The 24,102-nt window shown below is 37.1% G+C and overlaps 3 protein-coding genes across 3 annotated transcripts; all 3 read right to left on the bottom strand.

The window, feature by feature from the left end:
- Window positions 1–477: 477 nt before the first annotated feature.
- On the bottom strand, window positions 478–2,414 carry LOC132164280 (pentatricopeptide repeat-containing protein ELI1, chloroplastic-like). The gene has a single exon (XM_059574766.1). It carries the CDS (start codon window positions 2,319–2,321, stop codon window positions 687–689), a length of 1,635 nt encoding a protein of 544 aa, XP_059430749.1. The 5' UTR covers window positions 2,322–2,414; the 3' UTR covers window positions 478–686.
- A 3,369-nt stretch (window positions 2,415–5,783) lies between these two features.
- Window positions 5,784–8,024, bottom strand: LOC132164609 (spermidine coumaroyl-CoA acyltransferase-like). The gene is made up of 2 exons (XM_059575146.1): window positions 7,562–8,024; window positions 5,784–6,751 (listed from the first exon to the last, which is right to left on the bottom strand). Exons 1-2 carry the CDS (start codon window positions 7,995–7,997, stop codon window positions 5,793–5,795), a joined length of 1,395 nt encoding a protein of 464 aa, XP_059431129.1. The 5' UTR covers window positions 7,998–8,024; the 3' UTR covers window positions 5,784–5,792.
- Window positions 8,025–15,103: 7,079 nt separating this feature from the next.
- Window positions 15,104–17,390, bottom strand: LOC132164676 (spermidine coumaroyl-CoA acyltransferase-like). The gene is made up of 2 exons (XM_059575222.1): window positions 16,938–17,390; window positions 15,104–16,162 (listed from the first exon to the last, which is right to left on the bottom strand). Exons 1-2 carry the CDS (start codon window positions 17,371–17,373, stop codon window positions 15,204–15,206), a joined length of 1,395 nt encoding a protein of 464 aa, XP_059431205.1. The 5' UTR covers window positions 17,374–17,390; the 3' UTR covers window positions 15,104–15,203.
- Between the last annotated feature and the right edge of the window lie 6,712 nt (window positions 17,391–24,102).

Consider the following 24,102-nt stretch of genomic DNA (forward strand, 5'->3'; position numbering starts at 1 on the left):
ATAAAGAGAAAAAAAAAAAAAATTTACGCCCCTGGTAACTCCTATTCCTAGATCCGCCACTGATTAACGAACAACTTCAAAGACAAAACATTCAAAACTGATTTCACTTTTATGTCACATCAAAATACTTTTTCAAACAGAAAAAACAAAAAGCATCATCTAAAAAGCATTAACCAACGAAGCCAACGGTTTTGCCACATACTAACCAAACCAAACCAAGTTTATTTATTTTACATATTTTAGTTCTAGAGGGACAAAGTTTCGGCCAAATTGTTAGAGGAATTTCTTATTTCATAGTCTATTAAATTGACATTTGTTTTTAAAGCATATGAGTCTATGTTAGAATTACATGCTTTAAAGGCATATGTTAGTTTAATAAACCTGATTAGAAGAATTTTTCCCCAACCTAATTTTGAGAAAAACTTTGTGATTAAAAAAAAAACAAACAAACAAACAAACAAAGAGAAAGAAGAGTTTTTAAGATTAATATAAAAATGTAATGGTGAAGTTTGTGTAATAAATTATTTGTTTGTATCAATAAAGATATTTCCCAGCACAGTTTTTTAGAATTGAGTGAATTTTTCATTCTGTTATATAAAGACGAGTATGATATTCATTCAATACTATTGCTCTGATGAACAATATAAAGCATATATATATGCGGCAAAGATCATCTCCCTTACCTCTCACCAATGACCTCCACAGGAGCATTCTCCGTTATTGAAATGATGGAATCGGCTCGAATCTCTTGCAACAATCTCCCTCCCTTCAATCTTTGAGATCAATGCTGTCACCAAATGGCAATCTGCACATACTCTAAGATTCTTAACTATCATTATACGGGTTCCCGGGGGTGTGCTAATTAGCCCAAGTGTAATGGCCAATTTCTCACTGTGGCCAAGAACTATCTCCTCCTTTATGTGCTCACCCACATTTTGCATAACCATGCTTGTGTTTGGAACATACCCACAATTCTTCATCTTCTGAACAAGATTTTTCAAGTAATTGTCTATCTCTTTGCTAAGGGGATGAGACCTATCTCCGGATTCAAAGCTGTGAACTTTTCTATCTATCTCTATCCATGTACATGCCTTTTCTTTTCTTATTCCCTTCTTTGACATCAATCTTCTCACGTTTTTAACACCTTCCAAGTCCCCAACAAGTCCATGGAAGTTGGAAAGCAACATATAGGCCCCTGCTTCTTCAGGTTCCAATTCAAGTAATCTCTGTCCAACAGTCTTTGCTAACTCTACATTCATGCGGGAGCAACATGAACTAAGAAAAGCTGTCAGAAGCTTTGCCTCCGGCTTTATTGGCATCCTCTCTATGAAATTATAAGCCTCTGTGAGATGCCCTGCCCGCGCAAGTAAATCAACCATGCATGTATAATGCTCCATCATGGGCGTGATGGAGTATTTATGTATCATGGTGTTGAAATTCCTCCACCCTTCTTGAACTAATCCTGCATGACTACACGCATATAAGGCTCCCAAGAACGTGATCTTGTTTGGTACAACACCCTCCGTTTCCATTGCATTAAATGCCTCAAGAGCTTCCATTCCCAGGCCATGTTTTCCATAACCCACAATCAAAGAAGTCCATGAAACTACGTTCTTGATAGACATGTTCTTGAAAAATTGGTACGCATCATCCATGCGTCCACATTTAGCATACATGTCAATAGTAGCATTTCCAACCGCTAAATGTAGCTCAAAACCATATCTAATCACCAGCCCATGAACTTGTTTTCCATTAAGCAAAGCTGCAATATCAGCACAAACTGAAAGAACACTAGACATTGTCATAAAATCAACTTCAGCTCCCTCCACTCGCATTTTCTTAAACAAAAACAACGCCGTCCTTCCTTCAGAGTTTTGTGCCAGCCCTGAAATCAGTGAATTCCAAGATCCCACGTCGCGCTCAAACATATTATTAAACAAAGTGATCGCCTCCAACGTCAAGTGACACCGACATAACCCAAAAATCATGCTATTGTGCACAACAATATCTCTTTCGGGCATTTCATCAAACACACGGCGGGCTTCTTTGATGTCGCTGCATTTTGTGTACATATCAAGAAGGGAGGTCATTAGAATCGTATCTCTATTGAACCCATGTTTGAACACAATGCAATGAGCCTGCTTGCCTTCTTCCAGGGCACCAAGTCTTCCACAGGCTCTTGCAACTGCTGAGAGAAGCAACTCCGTGATTTTGAACCTAGTTTTCTGAAGCTGATGGAACAAGAGTATGGCTTGACGATTCTGTCCTTCTGTTACAAATGAAGTGATCCTTTCAGAATATGATAAACATTTTCGGAGCATATCTTAGCAAGGGTCTTCTCGGTATCAATGTCGTAACCAGGTCTCAGCCGATTGTTATCTAACTCTTTTTATTCTCGTACGCCGAGGCTGGTGTTAAAGATTTTAGGCACTCCAATGTTTTACGCTCATTTATTTTTAAAAAGTATTGGTGTCAATAATTTGTATATATTTCTAAAATATTTTTTTATAAATTAAATTAATTAATTATTAAATTTATAGAATCTTTCCTAAAAATAAATAAATAAATAAATTTGTGGGTTCCACTATTAACTTTTTATAGAATCCACATAAGTCTACAAATTTAATAATTGATTTATTTGCAAGATGAGATGAGAGAAATATGAGAAAAATATTGTCACCCTTTTATGTCTCTTTATTTTTCTTTTCTTTTAAAAAAAATCACTCATTTATTTTGCATTAATGGTTGCTAGAAAATCAAAACTTGAATTGTTCAATATTACACGAATAATATATAGTAATACTACTCGCTCTTAAATGATATGAGAAACTTCACGAAACCCCCTTAATTTCACGCGTTTCAAAGGTACTCACAAAGTTCAAAAACCCACCATCCTTAAATCAAACTTTCAATTTCTTTTAATTACAATCTTCTATTGTCTCCAAGAAGTAACTCAATTGGCAAGGGAGCACGCCTTATTAAGCAGATGTTACTAGTTTGAATCCCTCCACCCCCCTCTTGTGTAAATATGTATGTCAAAGAAAAAAAAAATGACCATCTTCCATTAAAATTTTTCCTTAAATCTTGTCAAAATTTTCAAAATATCATATTTTTTATTACAAAAAATTGTAAAGATTCAGACATTTATTTATTAAAAAAAAAAAAGCATATTTGCAATATTTTTGCAACATCTTCACAATTTTTTCAAATAAAAAAGATGGGTATTTTTGGCATTTTGACAAAAATTAACGGAAAATCCTAATTGAATCGAGTAATTGAAAGAAATTAAAAGTTCGATATCCTTAATTGAAATTTTTTAAATTTTTGACAAGGTAGTGTTAAAACGAGTGGAAGTGGAGTTTTATGAAGTTTCCTTTAAATATTATCAGGTGAGGCTATGAGGGGCGACCTCTCCTTTAAAGTTTTTTATTTTTTTTTATTTTTAGGGTAAAACTATAATTTTATAATAAGTTAAGTAATCAGCTATGCATGGCACATGTCAATCAAAAATTGGTTGTAACGTAGATACTAAACACGTGCATTTAACGATTTTTATCAAACAACTGACAATATGAGCATTTTAGACAAATAGCTTATCATTTATGTGCTTTTGGTGGATTGAGATCCCTCCAATTACTCAAAATTGGATATTCTCATGTTATAAAATCGTGACGCTTCATTTTAAATCCAATGGTCTATAAAATCATTTAAACCTCTGTAAAACAAAAGCAAGTTTAAAATCAAAATTTAATGTCTTGGTTATACAAAAGCAGCTAGCATTTTATAGACAATTGGATTTAAAATGAAGGATCACGATTTTGTAACATGAAATCCTCTAATTTTGAGTAATTAGATGGGATCTCAATCCACTTTTGATACCCTAAGGATTCCAACTTTCAATGATGGAGATTTGATCAACTCGTCTGATGTCATTTATTATGCATACAATATTTTTTGTCTTCTTCATTATAATTTGATTGCATAAGGGGTAATTTCACTTTATACCCCTGAATTAATACATGATTTGACAAGCTCTTCCTAAACTTCAAAACCTCTTAATTTGAACCCTTAAACTTTCAATTGCAATCAATTTGAACCCCTCTGTCAGATTTAACCGTTAACTTCTAACGAAAATACCTAAAAAGACCAAAATATCCCTGATTTTCGTTTTTATTTTATTTTATTTTTAATTTGGAATTAAGGGTAAATTTGGATTCAGGGGTATAAACGTCATTGTCTCACTTTTAACGTTTAAAATTTGATGGAGGGGTTCAAATTGACTGCAATTGAAAGTTTAGATGTTCAAATTGAGAGGTTTTAGAGTTTGAGGGGGACTTGTCAAATCGTGTAATAATTCAGGGATTTAAAGTGAAGTTATCCCATGCATTGAAAGTCTTTGAGTATAATGTGTCATGGTCTCAATTTGGATAAATTAAAAAAGCGTGCACGAAACTCAGACGTTCATAATCAGATCAGTAATATAAAAAATTTTAAATAAAATTTTTAGGGCAATATCCATTACAATGGGAAATTTTAAAATTTTTATTTATGCATTAAAAAATTTAAAAGGAAACTTCACTTTAGACCCATGAACTACCACTCGTTTTAAGAAGACCTTTATAAATTTAAAAAACTCTCAATTTAACCACCTAAACTTTCAATTTGATTCAATTGATCCCCTCCGTCAAATTCAACCGTTAACCCCTAACAGAAATTACTAAAAAGACCAAATTACCTTTTGATTTTCTTTTTTTTTTTAAAAAAAAAAAAAAAAAATCATTTGAAAATTAAGGATAAATTTAGAATTTTATAAAATTAAAAAAAAAAAGTCGGTGTATAAAGGTCATTTTATCACTTTTAACGTTTTAAATTTGACAGAGGGGGTACGTTGCATTGAATTGAAAGTTCAGAGAGTTAAATTTAGAGTTTTTGAAATTTTGGGAAGTCTTCTCAAAATGCGTGATAGTTTAGAAGTCTTAAGTGAAATTTTTCCAAACTCAAACTATCATTTTTTTTTTTTTTAAGAGAAAATCATTCCAGTTTCATTAATTGATGAAGAATCACGAGCATAAAACTCTTACATCATAGAGCAAAAGCTCTGAGAAAATTATAGTTGAAACTACAAGGTTGCAAGTCATAGATACATACATAACTATCTGACATTCAAGACTTATATATGACGTCAAAATATAGGAAAAACGAAAAAATGGGGAAAAAAAAGAAGGCACAAAAGCCCGCAAAATACCACTGGAGCTCGAGGAAGGCTACCAAATGATTCTAGCCAAAAAGCGAAAAAACCACGCACAGGCGCGTGCAAGTCACGTTCCATTGCGAGGTTATCGTAATCATAAGCGATAGGTGCCGTTGGAAGTGGGTGGGGCCGGTGCGGGCGGTGGAGTGGCGCATGTTGAGGTGGGTCTGACAGAGGGACGTAGATTGAACTTTGACAGTCTGATATAAGAACCCCATCAACCCCAGAAAAAAGACACGTCAGAAATGGTGGATAGCACACTCGGCGCAATGGGGCTTGAGCATGTAACAAAAGAAAAAAAGGGGAGGAGAGGGGAGGGTGGAGGGGAAGAGTAGGGGAAGGGAGGGGGAGGAGAACAAAACTTTCTAGTACAATAAGAATCAATAGGATATACTTCAAATTTTTTTATAATCTTCATACACGCACCACCAAATCAATATTGTCATAAAAAATTAGCACCCAATATTCACATATTTCCCTTACCATACAACTACAAACCGAAAAATAACTTTATATATAGGAACCAGCAGTACTGTATAGATTAGAGCTTGCAGAGAGAGCCATCATCGCCAAGCTTGCACAGAGCATCCATCTCTTCTTCGAACTTGGCCATGGCAGCTCTAGGAAGGGAAACAAGTACCCTAACCCCACCTTTCCTCGACGGATCATCCACCTTGCTAGGAGGCAAGAACAGACACAATTCCACGTTTGCAAATAGGTTCACGGGCTGGGGGACAAAGTTCACATTAATGGCTCCGACAGCTACTTCTTCCTCCAGCAAGAAACCCAGTTGCCTCCAATCTGTCAAAACCATGGATCCACCACTAGCTTCAATTTTTATATTGTGCTCTCTGAATTTCTCAAAAATGCCTAATGAGTTCATTATGTATTCCCTGTCGGAAGCAACTTTCTTGCTTTCTTTTATAAGCTTCGCCACCTTCGAGAGTGGTTCTTCATTAAGTTCCCCTCCCATTAACACAACAGTTGCGGACACAAAAGCATTCCCATAATACCCACCTGGCAAAGGCGGTGAATTCAATCGGTTCCTTATCCCCACAGCCATGCTGAAAAGAGTTTTCTGATCTGGGTTTAATTTCAGAGCTCTAAACCTTGATCTCCATACATAGGCACCAAGAACCTCGACAGTTGTGAAACTTTCATTAGTCCCACAATGTTCCTCAATCAAACTCGTTTTCAGTGTCTTTATACTTTCACTGCTTACGTAAAAGCATGCATGCAGGATGTCTGTCGTTGGCAAATATGGTGAAATTGCTAAAGAAGGAAACTGGAGAGGCTCGCTTGCAGGTGCTCTTCCCATCAGCCTCTCCCTCGCCCACACAGGCTTCACCGAGGGCTCGCTCTTTCCGCTTGCAAGCTCAGCCAGGGCTCGGAAGAACTGCGCCGCTCCAGACCCGTCACATACAGAGTGTGATAAGCTCATCCCAATTGTGAAACCCCCACATGAAAATTTGGTCACTTGCAAGAGCAGAGGGTGATAACCTGCAGGGCCGGAATTAGGATTTTAGATGCGAAGGTCGACGAAATTAAGAAAAAAAACACAGGATCGAGATACAAATTGGATTTTAAAAGAATTACAGGAGTATTTTTATTTTTTATTTTTTTTCAAAAAAAAAGGGGAAAAACTTCACTTACCTATGAAGTATTATAAACCAGGCTTGTTTGGGAAGACAATTCTTCTCAATTCTTCTCATTTTTTTTCTTTTTTTTAGTTGATTTGACACCATTAACACTTAACTCAAAATTTTCAACTTTATTCAAACTTTTATATTCTTCAAACAACTCAAACATAATCTCAACTCTTTTTTCTCTTTGATTTTTGCAATTTTGAATTTAGTTCAGGTCCTTTTAATTTTTTCCTTTCCGTAAGGATTTAGGGTTAAATCGAACCGTAAACATGTAAAATGTCTCTTATGCCCCTTTAAGACTTATAAAAAATACACATTTATACTAATTTACAAAAAATAAAAAATAAATAAATAAATAAATAAATAAAAATTAGAATACACCGCTGACTTTGGGTTAACCAAACAACTATGTTTTTTTTTTTTTTTTTTTAAAGAGGAGGATATTGGCGTGTCCTCGGTTAAGATTTAACAAAATCTTAATAGATGGGTAAAATAAAAAATGGCTGAAACCCGAGATACCGACGTTGTGAACTTTTAAACATCGAAGTTATAATTGCAAAACCGCATATTTTTTACGGGGCAAGGGAAATTTCTCCACAAAAATACAAAAAAGAAAAAAAATTGAAGAACGTCCAAGCCTCCTAGTAGTTTTGCCGCTCATAACCTGAGTCATCTTTGGATGGGAAGTTGAAGACAAACTGTTTGTCTACTTCAACATCAATCCCATCTAGATAATGGAGGGAAGAGAGTTGGGAATTATTGGCAGTTGCCTCTAAGAATGGCACTCCATCTGCAGTGCAATTTATTTGAAGTTTTCCATCACTGCATTTATTTAGCTTGCCAGCCAGAGGATAGTAATAAACCAGAGCCTGGGAGAGGGCTTCTTTGATCACGCATGCTGGATCTGCCTGCCCGCTCATGCTACTTGATGTGTCAACTTTTGATCGGAACACATGAACTGTTTGGCAAAGACACTCATGGGTGGGGCTGTTGTCTATGCTAGAAAGAGAAAGAACACCTGAAGGTGTGGGTTTTGAGGGTTTTACAAGCACAACATCCTTCCTATCAAGTAATAAGGGTGTATTATGGTGGTTTTCCATGGAGGAGGTTAAAGCAAATGTGGGAGTAGTACTCTTGGGTGAGACTGAAATATGGCAGGGCCTCTCATTATATAGTGACTCTCTGATCATATAATGTTTGAATTTAAGTTCTTTTGACTCTAATATTGTTGGTGAGATAAACGGTATTTTGATAATTTTTACTTATAGTACATTAATATACATATTTGAACACCACTCTAACCAAAAGCTTAAACTAATTGGTTTTTTGATCTACTTATGCTTATTAACAATTATTTTTCTTTATACTTTCTTAATGTGAGACTCAACATTCGCAAGTTCACAACAGATATTATGTTAAGTTATCACTTATCTCAAAAGCTTAAGTAAGTAGAAAATGATAAGTTTAATAATTTAATTAATATACTAATTAATTACGATAATATTCACTAGCTACCATATTAACTATTGTAATTACTGTATTTCCTTTCTTTTCAATGCCTTATTTATGATATAAATAAGTTATTCTATTATACTGTTTCTTCCTATCATTAATATACAACTTTCTTTTCTAATGTTCTCTAATTAGCTTGTCTTTTTCTTCCTATCTCCCTACCCACCTTGACTAAATTCCATCAATTATGTGGACAAGAAGTGAGAAAAGATTTGACAGGATTTACATTGGAGTTCTTGGATATGGGTTTAAGAGTTGAGAGAAAACTAGCAACTTTCTGATGGGTATACTACAAGCAACTACTGATTAATTAATTATAGATTTGCACCGGAGTTCTTTGCTGGGCTTGAATGTTAAACCTTAAAATCTTGCAGGTGGAAGTTAGAAGATAAGCATTAACAGATGGCGACCAGTAGTAAGCTACGGCCATAGTGGTTGAATATCTCGATCGATAATGGCAGACCATTTCATGGGGTTAGAACTTTGCCCGCATCGCACTTATAATATATATACATACGATGTGACCTGCTGCAGGAAGCCATCTCACCTTGTTAATACGATATCATCAACAACAACAAAAATTTGTGGTGATTCTTTTGGCATCTGCAGATAAAGACAACCTCAGCGAAATGATATATAACACATAAGCTTTGGTTAGTCTCAAACGTGTGGATATGCTTTGTTGTATATTCAAATTGAAATGTATTCAAATATAATGCAGACAAGTGTAAAGAGATAATGTATAAACTTCTTATAATGTACTATCACTTGATATATCAATTCTGCTCAATCTCAAACTACATCTTCCACCATTACATATGCTCCAATTATCACACCTATTATCAATCTCAATCATCACGTCACTCTCAAATTGTGCCTGGCGTGCCTTGATAGTTTCCTTATCTAGAAGGAAACCATCGATCACTTGTCCACCTAATCTCATATCCACATCCACGGATGCTTCTACCCCATCTGCCTTGGTCAATAATCTCGAATACTTCATCTGGTTCCACCAAGATAAGCTTATCTTGAGTGCCATAATTTCTTCTTCACTCTCTGAAACTATTCTGGCAGATGTTGGGCTCCACATATCACATGATGTTTGGATTACGTACCTTAGAGAAAATGTTCTCTCTCATTCCAAAGCCCAAATAAATAAATTAACTCCATTGTACGTCTCCCGATCTTACTTACCAACAAATAAGACAAAGGGATCTTAACACCCTCATGAGTGAGCCTAAAGCAGAAGACTTTAATACTTGCATAATAAGATATCTAGCTAATTCTACATTTCCATGAATAAATAACAAATAGACTAATAACTAAAAAGCATCATAATAGGATCATAAGAATATCATCATGATGATATTAAATGTTTGCCTAAGACCAATCATTAAGTCAAATATTAAATATTAGGAGAAACTTCACTTTACATCCCTGAACTACCACACGTTTTGAAAAGACCTACCTAAATTTTAAAAACTCTCAATTTAATTCTCTGAACTTTCAATTTGATTTAATTGACCATCTCCATCAAATTCACTTTTAACGTTTTATATTTTGATAGAGGGGGTACATTACATCAAATTGAAAGTTTAGAAGGTGAAATTGAGAGTTTTTAAAATTTGAAAGGTCTTCTCAAAATATATGGTAGTTCAGAGATCTTAAGTGAACTTTCTCCTAAATATTACAAAACCAATTCTAAAACTATCAACTAATACTAAACAAGTTTAACTTGCCAAAAGCGGTAGGTAACAGACATCATCAAATGTCAAATCACGATCCTGAATAAGATCAAAGACGGGTTCATAATCAATTGTGTCTGTTAGAATGCTTTGATAGCGTGTTGGAATAATGGAGAGATATTGAAGAGCAGAAGAATAATAGAGAGAGTGGAAGCACACAATGGACTACAATGTATTGATATAATATTCTAATAATGATAATGAATACAAAAGCCTCTATTTATAGAGAGGCAAGTAACCTAATAGACAAAGGAAAGGTAAACCTAGTAGACTAAGGAAAAATAAACCTAGTAGACTAATAATACCTAAGGAAGTAAATAACAAGTCAATAACTCTAATATAATATTGTTAACATCCCCCCTCAAACTCAATGTGTAAACTTGAGTTTAGGTAAAAGAAAAGGGAAAGAAAAATGAATTTGCTGAAAAAGCTGCTTGTGCCGAAAGAGTTGCTAGAGTGACTGCTGGAGTTGGGTGGCCAGAGGTGGTGCACAGAGGTTGGCGGCGGTAAAACTCGGTTCTAACTTGTTGGGTTGAAAATCTTGGATCCAGGTGATCTCTCAAATACTCTAATATCCCCCCTCAAACTTAAGGTTTGGGAAAAAGAAAGGGATATATATATTTAGGTCCTTCGGAAAACTCGCCGAAGGTGGCCAAAGTTGAAAGGTCGGAGGCAGTGCACGGCGGCTGGCAACGGTAACTTATGGCTGAGGGTGGCTGCTAGATGGGCTGAAGCCTTGGATCCATTCCAAAATTTGGGTCTAAAGCCTTGAAGAAATTTGACCGATTAAATGGGCCAATATTTTGGCAAGAAAACCCCAGGACCACTAAAATAGTTGACCCAAAAATTATGTGAACCGGATCTAACCCGATGGATCGGGTTGACAAATTTGGACCGGTTTGGAGAGCTTGACCCGGCAAAACTCAATTTAGGAACCAGTATTAGACCGGGTTGGGGAGATTCGATTTGAGCCCGATGACCCGATTGGAACCAATTTTGAATCAGGTTGAAGAGAGCTTGACCTGATGACCCGGTTTAGGAACCGGTATTGGACTGGGTTGTAGAGATCCGATTTTAGCCCGATGACCCGGTTGAAACCGGTTTTGGATCGGGTCGAAAATGGTTGAATCCGGTTCATATTGATTTTTTTTTCTCGAAGCTGACACGTGGCAGAGGAACATGGGCTGACGTGGCGGCACCTCTGAAGGACACGTGGCTGCTGAGGAGAGAGGAGAAGTGCTGGTGCGTGTAATGCACGCCCTAGGGCTGGCGGATGCGTGGCCCGCGTCAGGCTCGCGTGCCGCACGCGCTAGGAAGGTTGACTGGCGCGTGCCACGCGTGAAGCCCAGGCGCAGAAGCCCTTGCCAGAGCACAGAGGAGCGTTGATACTCCAATGGCGGCGATCTCGATGGATTTGGGATCACCAGCGACAGATCTATTGAATGAAGCAAGAACCACGAAGATCCGACATGGGTGGAGGCGCGTGGAGAAGCGGCAGCCATGCGTGGAGGCGCGTTGGAGAGACGACAGTTTCTGAGGGCGGAGCGTGGAGGCGTGTGCAATGCTGGAATAGGTTGAGAGTGCACAGATCCACTGTTCTGGTGTCGAGACACCACTTTCGATTGTTATTTGGCCGAGAGGAGTCATGGTGGCAGCACGATTAGCTCAGGTAGAAACTGCCGGAGGAGCGTGAAGGAGCTCGGAGGGCCTTAGATCTTCCACAGATATGTAGATCTAAAGGAGTGGAAGAGATTTTGAGCGAAAAAAAAAAAATAAATAAATAAATAAAAATAAATAAAAAAAAAATAAAAATAAAAATAAAAATCTCTTGGCGGCGTGCCAATGACTAGAATTGGGAGGTCACCGGAGGGAGCGCCGAAAAACGTCAAAGATGTTTATTGAAGGCCACAGAAGGTGGCTCTAATACCATATTGGAATAATTGAGAGATATAGAAGAGTAGAAGAATAATAGAGAGAGCAGAAGCACACAATGGACTACATTGTATTGATATTCTATTTTAATAATGATAATAAATACAGAGACTTCTATTTATAGAGAGGCAAGTAACCTAATAGAGTAAGGACAGGTAAACCTTGTAAACTAAGGAAAGATAAACCTAGTAGACTAATAATACCTAAGGAAGTAAATAACAAGTAAATAACCCTAGCATAATATTCTTAACAATGTCCAAATTGGTTCCCACTGAACCCAATTTCTTATACACAAGCTGCAAAGTTTAGTGAGTGGCAATGTGCCATGCAGGCAGAATTTGATGCCTTATAAGCAAACTGCTCATGGGACTTTTGTTCCTAACCTCGTGACATGAATGTGATACATATATAATAAATTATATAGGTCTCCGAAGTAAAACAAAAATCCGATGGCTCTGTAAAGAAACTTAGAGCTCAATTGGTAAATAAGGAATTTCAACAACATGATGGAGTACTAGATTACACCGAGACATTCAGTCATGTTACTAAGCTGGCCATCTAGCATTTGCATAATTCTTGCACTATTATGATTGGCATCTTACACAATTGGATGTGTCTAATACCTTTTTACACGGCTCTCTAGAAGAAGAAATATTTATGAAACAACCCCTTGTGTTTCATAAATATGTTTACATCTTAATTAAATAAGGCAATCTACGGTCTTAAACAAGTCTTTCGGGCTTGGTTTAATTGCCTCTCACCGTCCTTACTTAATCTTGGATTTATAGAATCCCTAGTGGACTATTCATATTGTTTACCTATCATCACTTGAACATTCAACCTTTTTGTTATACTTCAACTTATCATTGATTGTTTGAAAGATGACTTTACAATGAAAGAGTTAGGGCCATGACTCCATTATTTTTTAGGTGTCAAGGTTGATTGTGATCACTCCTCCGGGTTACATCTTTTAAAAGAGTACGTAATTCTATAAATCATCTGCATCATCTCCTTCCCATATGGAACCGGATTCTCTCTAGTAAAAAATAGGGACAAAATAGCCATTTCATCTTTTTAGTGCAATTTTGCCTTTCCTTTTAAAGGAACTAACTCTTCTCTATTTTATTTGAGTTAGAGATGATCCAAATTTCTCTCATATCCCCAATCCCATGTGGAATGATCCTCACAACCAAAAGGTGTTGATTTTTTTGGTTGTAAAAATCAGCCACATGAGATTGGAAGGCTTAGCCGAGAGTGAAGGTGTGATGTATTTATTGTATATATAGATTTACTCCTCTTTCTCTAATTTCTAATTTTGTGGACCACCCATGACATCTGGCAAGGGCAAACCCACCTTTATTGGTGTGGGGTCCTTGGCAACTCAAGGATTTAAAAATGTCTCATGAATTATTATTTTTTTAATTTTGTACGTTATGGGCCTTATGGCCGTACAATAGGGCAGCCCCAGAAACGATTACTCTTTTTTTTTTTTGATATCTTTACTCTGCTGAAAGCCAGAGTCGTTATACAATACAACATGTGGAATACTGCAATCACAAAGACCTCACCAATTAACTAAGGGCCATGTGCCCTTTGCATGGAATCATTTTTAATGTCTAAAATTTGACAAAGGGGTTTAAATTGACTGCAATTAAAAGTTCAGTGGTTTAAAGTAAGAGTTTTTGAAGTTTAAGGGGGACTTATCAAATTGCGTGATAATTCAGAGGTTTAAAGTGAAGTTATCCATATATTGAAAGTCTTTGAGTATAATGTGTCATGGTCTCAATTTGGATAAATTAAAAAAGTGTGCACGAAACTCAGACGTTCATAATCAGAGTATACAAAATTTTAAATAAAATTTTTAGGGCAATATCCATTACAATGGGAAATTTTAAAATTTTTATTTATGCATTAAAAATTTAAAGGGAAAACTTCACTTTAGACCCATGAACTACAACGCGTTTTGAGAAAGACTCTCATAGATTTAAAAAAACTCTCAATTTAATCTCCTGAACTTTCAATTTGATTCAATTGATCCCCTCCATCAAATTCAACTGTTAACCCCTAATGGAAATTACTAAAAAGACCAGATTACCTTTCGATTTTCATTTTTTTTTTTTTTAAAGAAAATTTCATTTGAATATTAAGGACAAATTTAGAATTTTATAAAAAAAAAAAAATAGGTGTATAAATTTGACAGAAAGGGTACGTTGCATCGAATTGAAAGTTCAAAGGGTGAAATTGAGAGTTTTTGAAATTTGGGGGAGTCTTCTCGCAGAAGTCTTAAGTGAAATTTTCTCAAACTCAAACCTTTTTTTTTTTTTTTTTTTTTTGTAAGGGGAAATCATTCCAGTCTCATTAATTGAAGAAGAATCACGAGCATAAAGCTCTTACATCACAGAGCAAAAGCTCTAAGAAAATCATAGCCGAACCTACAAGGTTACAAATCATAGATACATGTATAATAATCTGACATTTAAGACCTATCGATGACATCAAAATACAGGAAAAACGGAAAAACAGGGGAAAAAAAAAAGAAAAAGAAAAAAAGCACAAAAGCCCACAAAATACCACCGGAGGAAAGCTGCCTGATGATTCTAGCTAGAAAACGAAAAAACCATGCACAGGAGTGTGCGAGTCACAATCCGTCATGGGGTTGTCGTAATTAGAAGCGACAAGTGCTGTTGGAAGTGGGCAGGACCGGTGTGAGCGATGGAGTGGTGCGTGTCGAGTTGGGTTTGATAGAGGGATGTAGATCAAGTTTTGACAGTTTGATCTAAGAACCCCATCAACCCCAGAAAAAGACATGTCAGAAATGGTGGATAGGACACCCGGCGCGGTGGGGCTTGAGCATGTAACAAAAGAAAAATAAGCAAAAAGAAGAAAAAGGGGGGGAAGGGGGGAAGAGTCAGGGAAGGGAGGGGGAGGGGGAGAACAAAACTATCTAGTACAATAAGAATCAATAGGATATACTTCAAATATGTTTTATAATCTTCATACACACACCACCAAATCAATATTGTCACCAAAAATTAGCACCCAATATTCACATATTTCTCTTTCCATCCAACTACAAACCGAAAATTAACTTTATAGGAACCAGCAGTACTGTACAGATTAGAGCTTGCAGAGAGAGCCATCATCGCCAAGCTTGCACAGAGCATCCATCTCTTCTTCGAACTTGGCCATGGCAGCTCTAGGAAGGGAAACAAGTACCCTAACCCCACCTTTCCTCGACAGATCATCCACCTTGCTAGGAGGCAAGAACAGACACAAATCCACGTGCCCAAATAGGTTCACCGGCACGGCGACAAAGTTCACATTAATGGCTCCGACAGCTACTTCTTCCTCCTGCAAGAAACCCAGCTGCCTCCAATCTGTCAAAACCATGGATCCACCACTAGCTTCAATTTTTATATTGTGCTCTCTGAATTTCTCAAAAATGCCTAATGAGTTCATTATGTGTTCCTTGTCGGAAGCAACTTTCTTGCTTTCTTTTATAAGCTTCGCCACCTTCGAGAGTGGTTCTTCATTAAGTTCCCCTCCCATTAACACAACAGTTGCGGACACAAAAGCATTCCCATAATACCCATCTGGCAAAGGCGGTGAATTCAATCGGTTCCTTATCCCCACAGCCATGCTGAAAAGAGTTTTCTGATCTGGGTTTAATTTCAGAGCTCTAAACCTTGATCTCCATACATAGGCACCAAGAACCTCGACAGTTGTGAAACTTTCATTAGTCCCACAATGTTCCTCAATCAAACTCGTTTTCAGTGTCTTTATACTTTCACTGCTTACGTAAAAGCATGCATGCAGGATGTCTGTCGTTGGCAAATATGGTGAAATTGCTAAAGAAGGAAACTGGAGAGGCTCGCTTGCAGGTGCTCTTCCCATCAGCCTCTCCCTCGCCCACACAGGCTTCACCGAGGGCTCGCTCTTTCCGCTTGCAAGCTCAGCCAGGGCTCGGAAGAACTGCGCCGCTCCAGACCCGTCACATACAGAGTGTGATAAGCTCATCCCAATTGTGAAACCCCCACATGAAAATTTGGTCACTTGCAAGAGCAGAGGGTGATAACCTGCAGGGCCGGAATTAGGATTTTAGATGCGAAGGTCGACGAAATTAAGAAAAAAAACACAGGATCGAGATACAAATTGGATTTTAAAAGAATTACAGGAGTATCTTTTTTTAAAAAAAAAGAAAATGGGGAAAACTTCACTTACGTATGAAGTATTATATGCGAAATGGCTTGTTTGGGAAGACAATTCTTCCCAATTCTTCTCAACTTTTTTTGTTAATCTTTTTTTAGTTAATTTAACATCATTAACACTTAACTTAACTCAAAATTTTCAACTTTATTCAAACTTTTATATTCTTCAAACAACCCAAACATAAATATCTTAACTTTTTTTTTCTCCTTGATATTTGCAATTTTGAATTCAGTTTAGGTCCTTTTAATTTTACTCTTTTAGTAAGGATTTAGGGTTAAATGTAAAATGTCTCTTATGCCCCTTTAAAACTTATAAAAAATACAAATTTATCCTAATTAAAAAAAAAAAAAAATAGAATACACCGCTGGCTTTGGGTTAACCAAACAACTGAGTTTTTTTTTTTTTTTAAGAGGAGAATTTTGGCGTGTCCTGGGTTAGTATTTAACAAAATCTTAATAGATGGTTAAAATTAAAAATGGCTGAAACCCAAAATACCGACGTTGTAAACTTTTAAACATTGAAGTTATAATTGCAAAACCGCATATTTTTTATGGGGCAGGTGAAATTTCTCCACAAAAATACAAAAAGAAAAAAAAAAATTGAAGAACGTCCAAGCCTCTGAGTAGTTTCGCCCCTCATAACCTGAGTCATCTTCGGATGGAAAGTCGAAGACAAACTGTTTGGCTACTTCAACATCAATCCCATCTAGATAATGGAGAGAAGAGAGTTGGGAATTATTGGCAGTCGCCTCTAAGAATGGCACTCCATCTGCAGTGCAATTTATTTGAAGTTTTCCATCACTGCATTTATTTAGTTTGCCAGCCAGAGGATAGTAATAAACCAGAGCCTGGGAGAGGGCTCCTTTGATCACGCATGCTGGATCTGCTTGCCCGCTCATGCTACTTGATGTGTCAACTTTCGATCGGAACACATGAACTGTTTGGCAAAGACACTCAAGGGTGGGGCTGTTGTCCATGCTAGAAAGAGAAAGAACACCTGAAGGTGTGGGTTTCGAGGGTTTTACAAGCACAACATCCTTCCTATCAAGTAATAAGGGTGTATTATGGTGGTTTTCCATGGAGGAGGTTAAAGCAAATGTGGGAGTAGTACTCTTGGGTGAGACTGAAATATGGCAGGGCTTCTCATTATATAGTGACTCACTGATCATATAATGTTTGAAATTAAGTTCTTTGACTCTGATAATATTGTTGGTGAGATAAACGGTTTTTTGAGAATTTTTACTTATAATACATGAATATATATATTTGAACACCACTCTAACCAAAAGCTTAAACTAATTGGTTTTTGGATCTACTTATGCTTATTAACTATTATTTTTCTTTATACTTTCTTAATTAATGTGAGACTCAACATTCGCAAGTTCACAACAGATATTATGTTAAGTTATCACTTATCTCAAAAGCTTAAATAGGTAAAAAATAATAAGTTTAATAATTTAATTAATATACTAATTAATTACGATAATATTCACTACCATATTAACTATTGTAATTACTGTATTTCCTTTCTTTTCAATGCCTTATTTATGATATAAATAAGTTATTCTATTATACAGTTTCTTCCTATCATTAATATACAACTTTCTTTTCTAATGTTCTTTAATTAGCTTGTCTTTTTCTTCCTATTTCCCTACCCACCTTGACTAAATTCCAGCAATTATGTGGACAAAAAGTGAGAAAAGATTTGACAGGATTTACATTGGAGTTCTTGGATATGGGTTTAAGAGTTGAGAGAAAACTAGCAACTTTCTGATGGGTATACTACAAGCAACTACTGATTAATTAATTATAGATTTGCACCGGAGTTCTTTGTTGGGCTTGAATGTTAAACCTTAAAATCTTGCAGGTGGAAGTTAGAAGATAAGCATTAACAGATGGCGACCAGTAGTAAGCTACGGCCATAGTGGTTGAATATCTCGATCGATAATGGCAGACCATTTCATGGGGTTAGAACTTTGCCCGCATCGCAGTTATAATATATATATATATATACGATGTGACCTGCTGCAGGAAGCCATCTCACCTTGTTAATACGATATCATCAACAACAACAAAAATTTGTGGTGATTCTTTTGGCATCTGCAGATAAAGGCAACCTCAGCCAAATGATATGTAACACAAAATAGCTTTGGTTAGTCTCAAACGTGTGGATATGTTTTGTTGTATATTCAAATTGAAATGTATTCAAATATAATGCAGACAAGTGTAAAGAGATAATGTATAATCTTCTTATAATGTACTATCACTTGATATATCAATTCTGCTCAATCTCAAACTACATCTTCCACCATTACATATGCTCCAATTATCACACCTATTATATATCAATCTCAATCATCACGTCACTCTCAAATTGTGCCTGGCGTGCCTTGATGGTTTCCTTATCTAGAAGGACAACAACTCTTTGGATACATATGTTGATGGCTCCATCGATCACTTGTCCACCTAATCTCATATCCACATTCACGGATGCTTCTACCTCATCGATCTGCCTTAGTCAATAATCTCGAATACTTCATCTGGTTCCACCAAGATAAGCTTATCTTGAGTGCCATAATTTCTTCCTCACTCTCTGAAACTATTCTGGCAGATGTTGGGCTCCACATATCACATGATGTTTGGATTACGTACCTTAGAGAAAATGTTCTCTTTCGCATTCCAAAGCCCAAATAAATTAATTAATTAACTCCATTGTAAGTCTCCCGATCTTACTTACCAAAAAATAAGACAAAGGGATCTTAACACCCTCATGAGTGAGCCTAAAGCAGAAGACTTTAATACTTGCATAATAAGATATCTAATTCTACATTTCCATGAATAAATAACAAATAGACTAATAACTAAAAATCATCATAATAGGATCATAAGAATATCATCATGATGATATTAAATGTTTCCGTCTAAGACCAATCATTAAGTCAAATATTAAATATTAGGAGAAACTTCGCTTTACATCCTTGAACTACTACGTGTTTTGAAAAGACCCACTTAAATTTTAAAAACTCTCAATTTAATTCTCTGAACTTTTAATTTGATTTAATTGACCGTCTCCATCAAATTCACTTTTAACGTTTTAAATTTGACAGAGGGGATATATTATATCAAATTGAAAGTTTAGGGGGTGAAATTGAAAGTTTTTAAAATTTGAGAGTTCTTCTTAAAATACATGGTAATTCATGGATCTTAAGTGAACTTTCTCCTAAATATTACAAAACCAATTCTAAAACTATCAACTAATACTAAACAAGTTTAACTTGCCAAAAGCGGTAGGTAACAGACATTATCAAATGTCAAATCACGATCCTAAATAAGATCAAAGACGGGTTCATAATCAATTGTGTTTGTTAGAATGCTTTGATAGCGTGTTGGAATAATTGAGAGATATAGAAGAGCGGAAGAATAATAGAGAGAGCGGAAGCACACAATGGACTACATTGTATTGATATAATATTCTAATAATGATAATTAATACAGAGATCTCTATTTTTAAAGAGACAAGTAACGTAATAGACAAAGGAAAGGTAAACCTAGTAGATTAAGGAAAGATAAACCTAGTAGACTAATAATACGTAAGGAAGTAAATAACCATAACATAATATTCTTAACATCCCTCCTCAAACTCAATATGTAAACTTGAGTTTCTGTAAAAGAAAAGGGAAAGAAAACTAAATTTGCCGAAAAAGCTACTTGCGTCGAAAGAGTTGCCGGAGTGACAGCCGGAGTTGGGCGGCCGGAGGCGGTGCACAGAGGCTAGCGGCGGCAAAACCCGGTTCTAACCCGTTGAGTTGAAAATCTTGGATCCGGGTGATTTCTCAAAGACTCCAATATCCCCCCTCAAACTCAAGGTTTGGGAAAAAGAAATGGATTTTTTTTTTTTTTTAGGTCCGCCGAAAAACTCGCCGGAGGTGGCCTGAGTTGGGAGGCCAGAGGCAGTGCAAGGCGGCTGGCAGCGGCAGCTTGTGGCTAAGGGTGGCTGTTGGATGGGTTGAAGCCTTGGATCCATTCCAAAATTTGGGCTTAAAGCCTTGAAGAAATTTGGCCGGTTAAATGGGCCAATATTTTGGCAAGAAAACCCATGGACCACTAAAATGGTTGACCCGAAAATTATGTGAACCGGGTCTAACCCGATGGATCGGGTTAACAAATTTGGACCGGTTTGGAGAGCTTGACCCGGCTAAACCCGGTTTAGGAACCGGTATTAGACCGGGTTGGGGAGATCCGATTTGAGCTCGATGACCCGGTTGGAACTGGTTTTGAATCAGGTTGAAGAAAGCTTGACCAGGTGACCCAATGACCTGGTTTAGGAACCGGTATTGGACCGGGTTGTGGAGATCCGATTTTAGCTCGATGACCTGGTTGAAACTGGTTTTGGATCAGGTCGAAAATGGTTGGATCCGGATCATATTGATTTTTTTTTTCTCAAAACTAACACGTGGCAGAGGAACAGGGGCTGACCTGGCGGCACCTCTAGAGGACACATGGTTGCTGAGGAGAGAGGAGAAGTGCTAGCGCATGTGATGCACGCCCCAGGGTTGGCACCCACGTCAGGTGCGTGTGCCGCACGCGCTAAGAGGGTTGACTGGTGCATGCCACGCGTGGCCCGTGAAGCCCAGTCGCAGAAGCCCTTGCCTGAGTGTGGAGGAGCGTTGATACTCCAATGGAGATGATCTCGATGGATTTGGGATCACTAGCGACAGATCTACTGAATGGAGCAAGAACCACAAAGATCCGACATGGGTGGAGGCGCGTGGAGGAGCAGCAGCCGCACGTGGAGGCGCGTTGGAAAGACAGCAGTTTTTGAGGGCCGAGCGTGGAGGCGCTTGCAATGCTGAAATAGGCTAAGATTCCACAAATCCACCATTCTGGTGCAGAGACACCACTTTTGGTGGTTATTTGGCCGAGAGGAGTCATGGTGGAGGCGCAATTGGCTCGGGCAGAAACTGCCAGAGGAGCGTGAAGGAGCTCGAAGGGCCGATGGCAATAGATCTTCCACAGATCTGTAGATCTAAAGGAGTGGAAGAGATTTTGAGCGAGAAAAAAAAAAAAAAAAAAAAAAAAATCGCTTGTATTAATCGATGACCCGCATAAGGATTTGGGATGTTGACGGAGGGAGCGCCGAATTGTGAGCGGAAAACCACTTGGCGGGGCGCCGACGACCGGAATTGGGAGGTCGTTAGAGGGAGCGCCGAAAAATGTCAAAGACGTTTATTGAAGGTCACAGAAGGTGGTTCTGATACCATGTTAGAATGCTTTGATAGCATGTTGAAATAATTGAGAAATATAGAAGAGCAGAAGAATAATAGAGAGAGCGGAAACACACAATGGACTACATTGTATTGATACTCTATTCTAATAATGATAATGAATACAGATGCTTCTATTTATAGAGAGGCAACTAACCTAGTAAACTAAGGAAAAGTAAACCTAGTAGACTAATAATACCTAAGGAAGCAAATAACAAGTAAATAACCATAACATAATATTCTTAACAGTGTCCAAATTGGTTCCCACTTAACCCAATTTCTTATACACAAGCTGCAAAGTTTAGTGAGTGGCAATGTGCCATGCAGGCAAAATTTGATGCCTTATAAGCAAACTGCACATGAGACTTTTGTTCCTAACCTCGTGACAAGAATGTGATACATATATAATAAATTATAGAGGTTTCCGAAGTAAAACAAAAATCCGATGGCTCTATAAAGAAATTTAGAGCTCAATTGGTAACTAAGGAATTTCAACAACATGGTGGAGAACTAGATTACACCGAGACATTCAATCATGTTACTAAGCCGACCATCTAGCATTTGCATAATTCTTGCACTATTATTATTGGCCTCTTAGACAATTGGATGTGTCTAATGCCTTTTTACACGGCTCTCTAGAAGAAGAAATATTTATGAAACAACCCCTTATGTTTCATAAATATGTTTACAGATTAATTAAATAAGGCAATCTACGGTCTTAAACAAGTCTTTCGGGCTTGGTTTAATTGCCTCTCATTTTCCTTACTTAATCTTGGATTTATAGAATCCCTAGTGGACTATTCATATTGTTTATCTATCATCACTTGAACATTCAACCTTTTTGTTATACTTCAACTTATCATTGATTGTTTGAAAGATGACTTTACAATGAAAGAGTTAGGGCCATGACTCCATTATTTTCTAGGTGTCAAGGTTGATTGTTATACTTCAACTTATCATTGATTGTTTGAAAGATGACATTACATTGAAAGAGTTAGGGCCATGACTCCATTATTTCTAGGTGTCAAGGTTGATTGTGACTCCTTGGGGTTACATCTTTTAAAAGAGTAATTCTATAAATCATCTGCATCATCTCCTTCCCATATGGAATCGGATCCTTTCTAGTAAAAAATAAGGACAAAATAGCCATTTCATCTTTTTAGTGCAACTTTGCCTTTCCTTTTAAAGGAACTAACTCTTCTCTATTTTATTTGAGTTAGAGATGATCCAAATTTCTCTCATACCCCCAATCCCATGTGGAATGATCCTCACAACCAAAAGGTGTTGATTTTTTTGGTTGTAAAAATCAGCCACATGAGATTGGAAGGCTTAGCCGAGAGTGAAGGTGTGATGTATTTACTGTATATATAGATTTACTCCTCTCTTTCTCTAATTTCTAATTTTGTGGACCACCCAGGGGCGGAACGACGTGTAGAAGTGGGGGGGCGAATGTCCCCCCAAATATTTTGAAATTTTTCTTTAAATAGGTATATTTTATAAATTTGTCTCTTAAATTAAAAAATTTGTCCCCCCAAATTTATAAATTCGTCCCCCCAAAATAATATTTTTACCCTCTTTAATTTTTTTTTTTTAATTTCACCCCAACTAAAATTAAATCTTTCTATGTGCCATAAACGATATAGTCTTTCTCTGGTTCGTTTTTCTCTCTGGTTCGTTTCTAACTAGCACAACTAAATAATTTGGAGTTTTAAGCTTTTTTTGTTGCATCACGTCAAACTTACCTCTGCTGGCAGCCTGGCATCAGACCAAAAAGCACAACATCGACCTTTTCTCTTGAAAACAAAAGCTTCTCAGAGAAGCCTTCTCAGTTCTCTCATCTCTCTTCACCAAAACCACTCTACTGTCTCTAGAGACTAGAATGGAAGTGTGAGCCGCAGATCTCTCTCTAGAATGGAAGTGTGAAGCGGTGAAGGCTGAAGCCCAAAGGCCAAAGTCGGTGTGTGATGACTGGCTGACTGCCGAGTGCCGACTGGAGTCTGGTGAGCGGCGTGACTCGTGAGTGCGTCAGTTCGTGTGCCGGTGTGCGTGACCTTCCGGCTTCTGCAAAACTCTTATTTTCTCTCTCGGTCTCAGACTCTCAAGCATTTGAAAACTGAAAAGGCTTAAAGCCTTAAACTTTAAAGCATAAGCAAAAGTGAAACTGCAAGAGACAAAAAACTGAAAAAGTTTGCCTCGCCACTGTCGCCAGCACGAGGTCAGTGACTCAGTGCAGTTTTTTTTATTTCAATACTGAATAGTCTGAATAGGATTATAGGAAGTTTCAAGAATTTTTGTCTTTTTTTGCTAATTGTTGCTTTTTGTTGGTGAATGGTGATTGGTGAGTGCTTTTTGTTGCCCACTTTGACTTTGTTTAGTTTGTTAATTGTTGTTTCAACTTGTTTGGTAATAGTGAGTGCCTGACAGTGATCACGTGAAGTTGCCTTTTTTCCTTTTTTTTTTTTTTTTTTTTTGGGTTTGTACGTGTTGTTTTTATTTTTATTTTTATTTTTTATTTTTAATTTTGTTATAGGTGAGTTGGTGCCT

The sequence above is a fragment of the Corylus avellana genome, chromosome ca10 (assembly GCF_901000735.1).
Source record: "Corylus avellana chromosome ca10, CavTom2PMs-1.0".
Taxonomy (NCBI): domain Eukaryota; kingdom Viridiplantae; phylum Streptophyta; class Magnoliopsida; order Fagales; family Betulaceae; genus Corylus; species Corylus avellana.

Coding starts and splice junctions, on each gene's coding strand:
- LOC132164609 (XM_059575146.1), bottom strand. CDS start 7,997: ATGGAAAACCACCATAATACACCCTTATTACTTGATAGGAAGGATGTT. Junction 6,752..7,561: donor CCCATCCAAAGATGACTCAG/GTTATGAGCGGC, acceptor CCGGCCCTGCAG/GTTATCACCCTCTGCTCTTG.
- LOC132164676 (XM_059575222.1), bottom strand. CDS start 17,373: ATGGAAAACCACCATAATACACCCTTATTACTTGATAGGAAGGATGTT. Junction 16,163..16,937: donor TCCATCCGAAGATGACTCAG/GTTATGAGGGGC, acceptor CCGGCCCTGCAG/GTTATCACCCTCTGCTCTTG.
- LOC132164280 (XM_059574766.1), bottom strand. CDS start 2,321: ATGCTCCGAAAATGTTTATCATATTCTGAAAGGATCACTTCATTTGTA.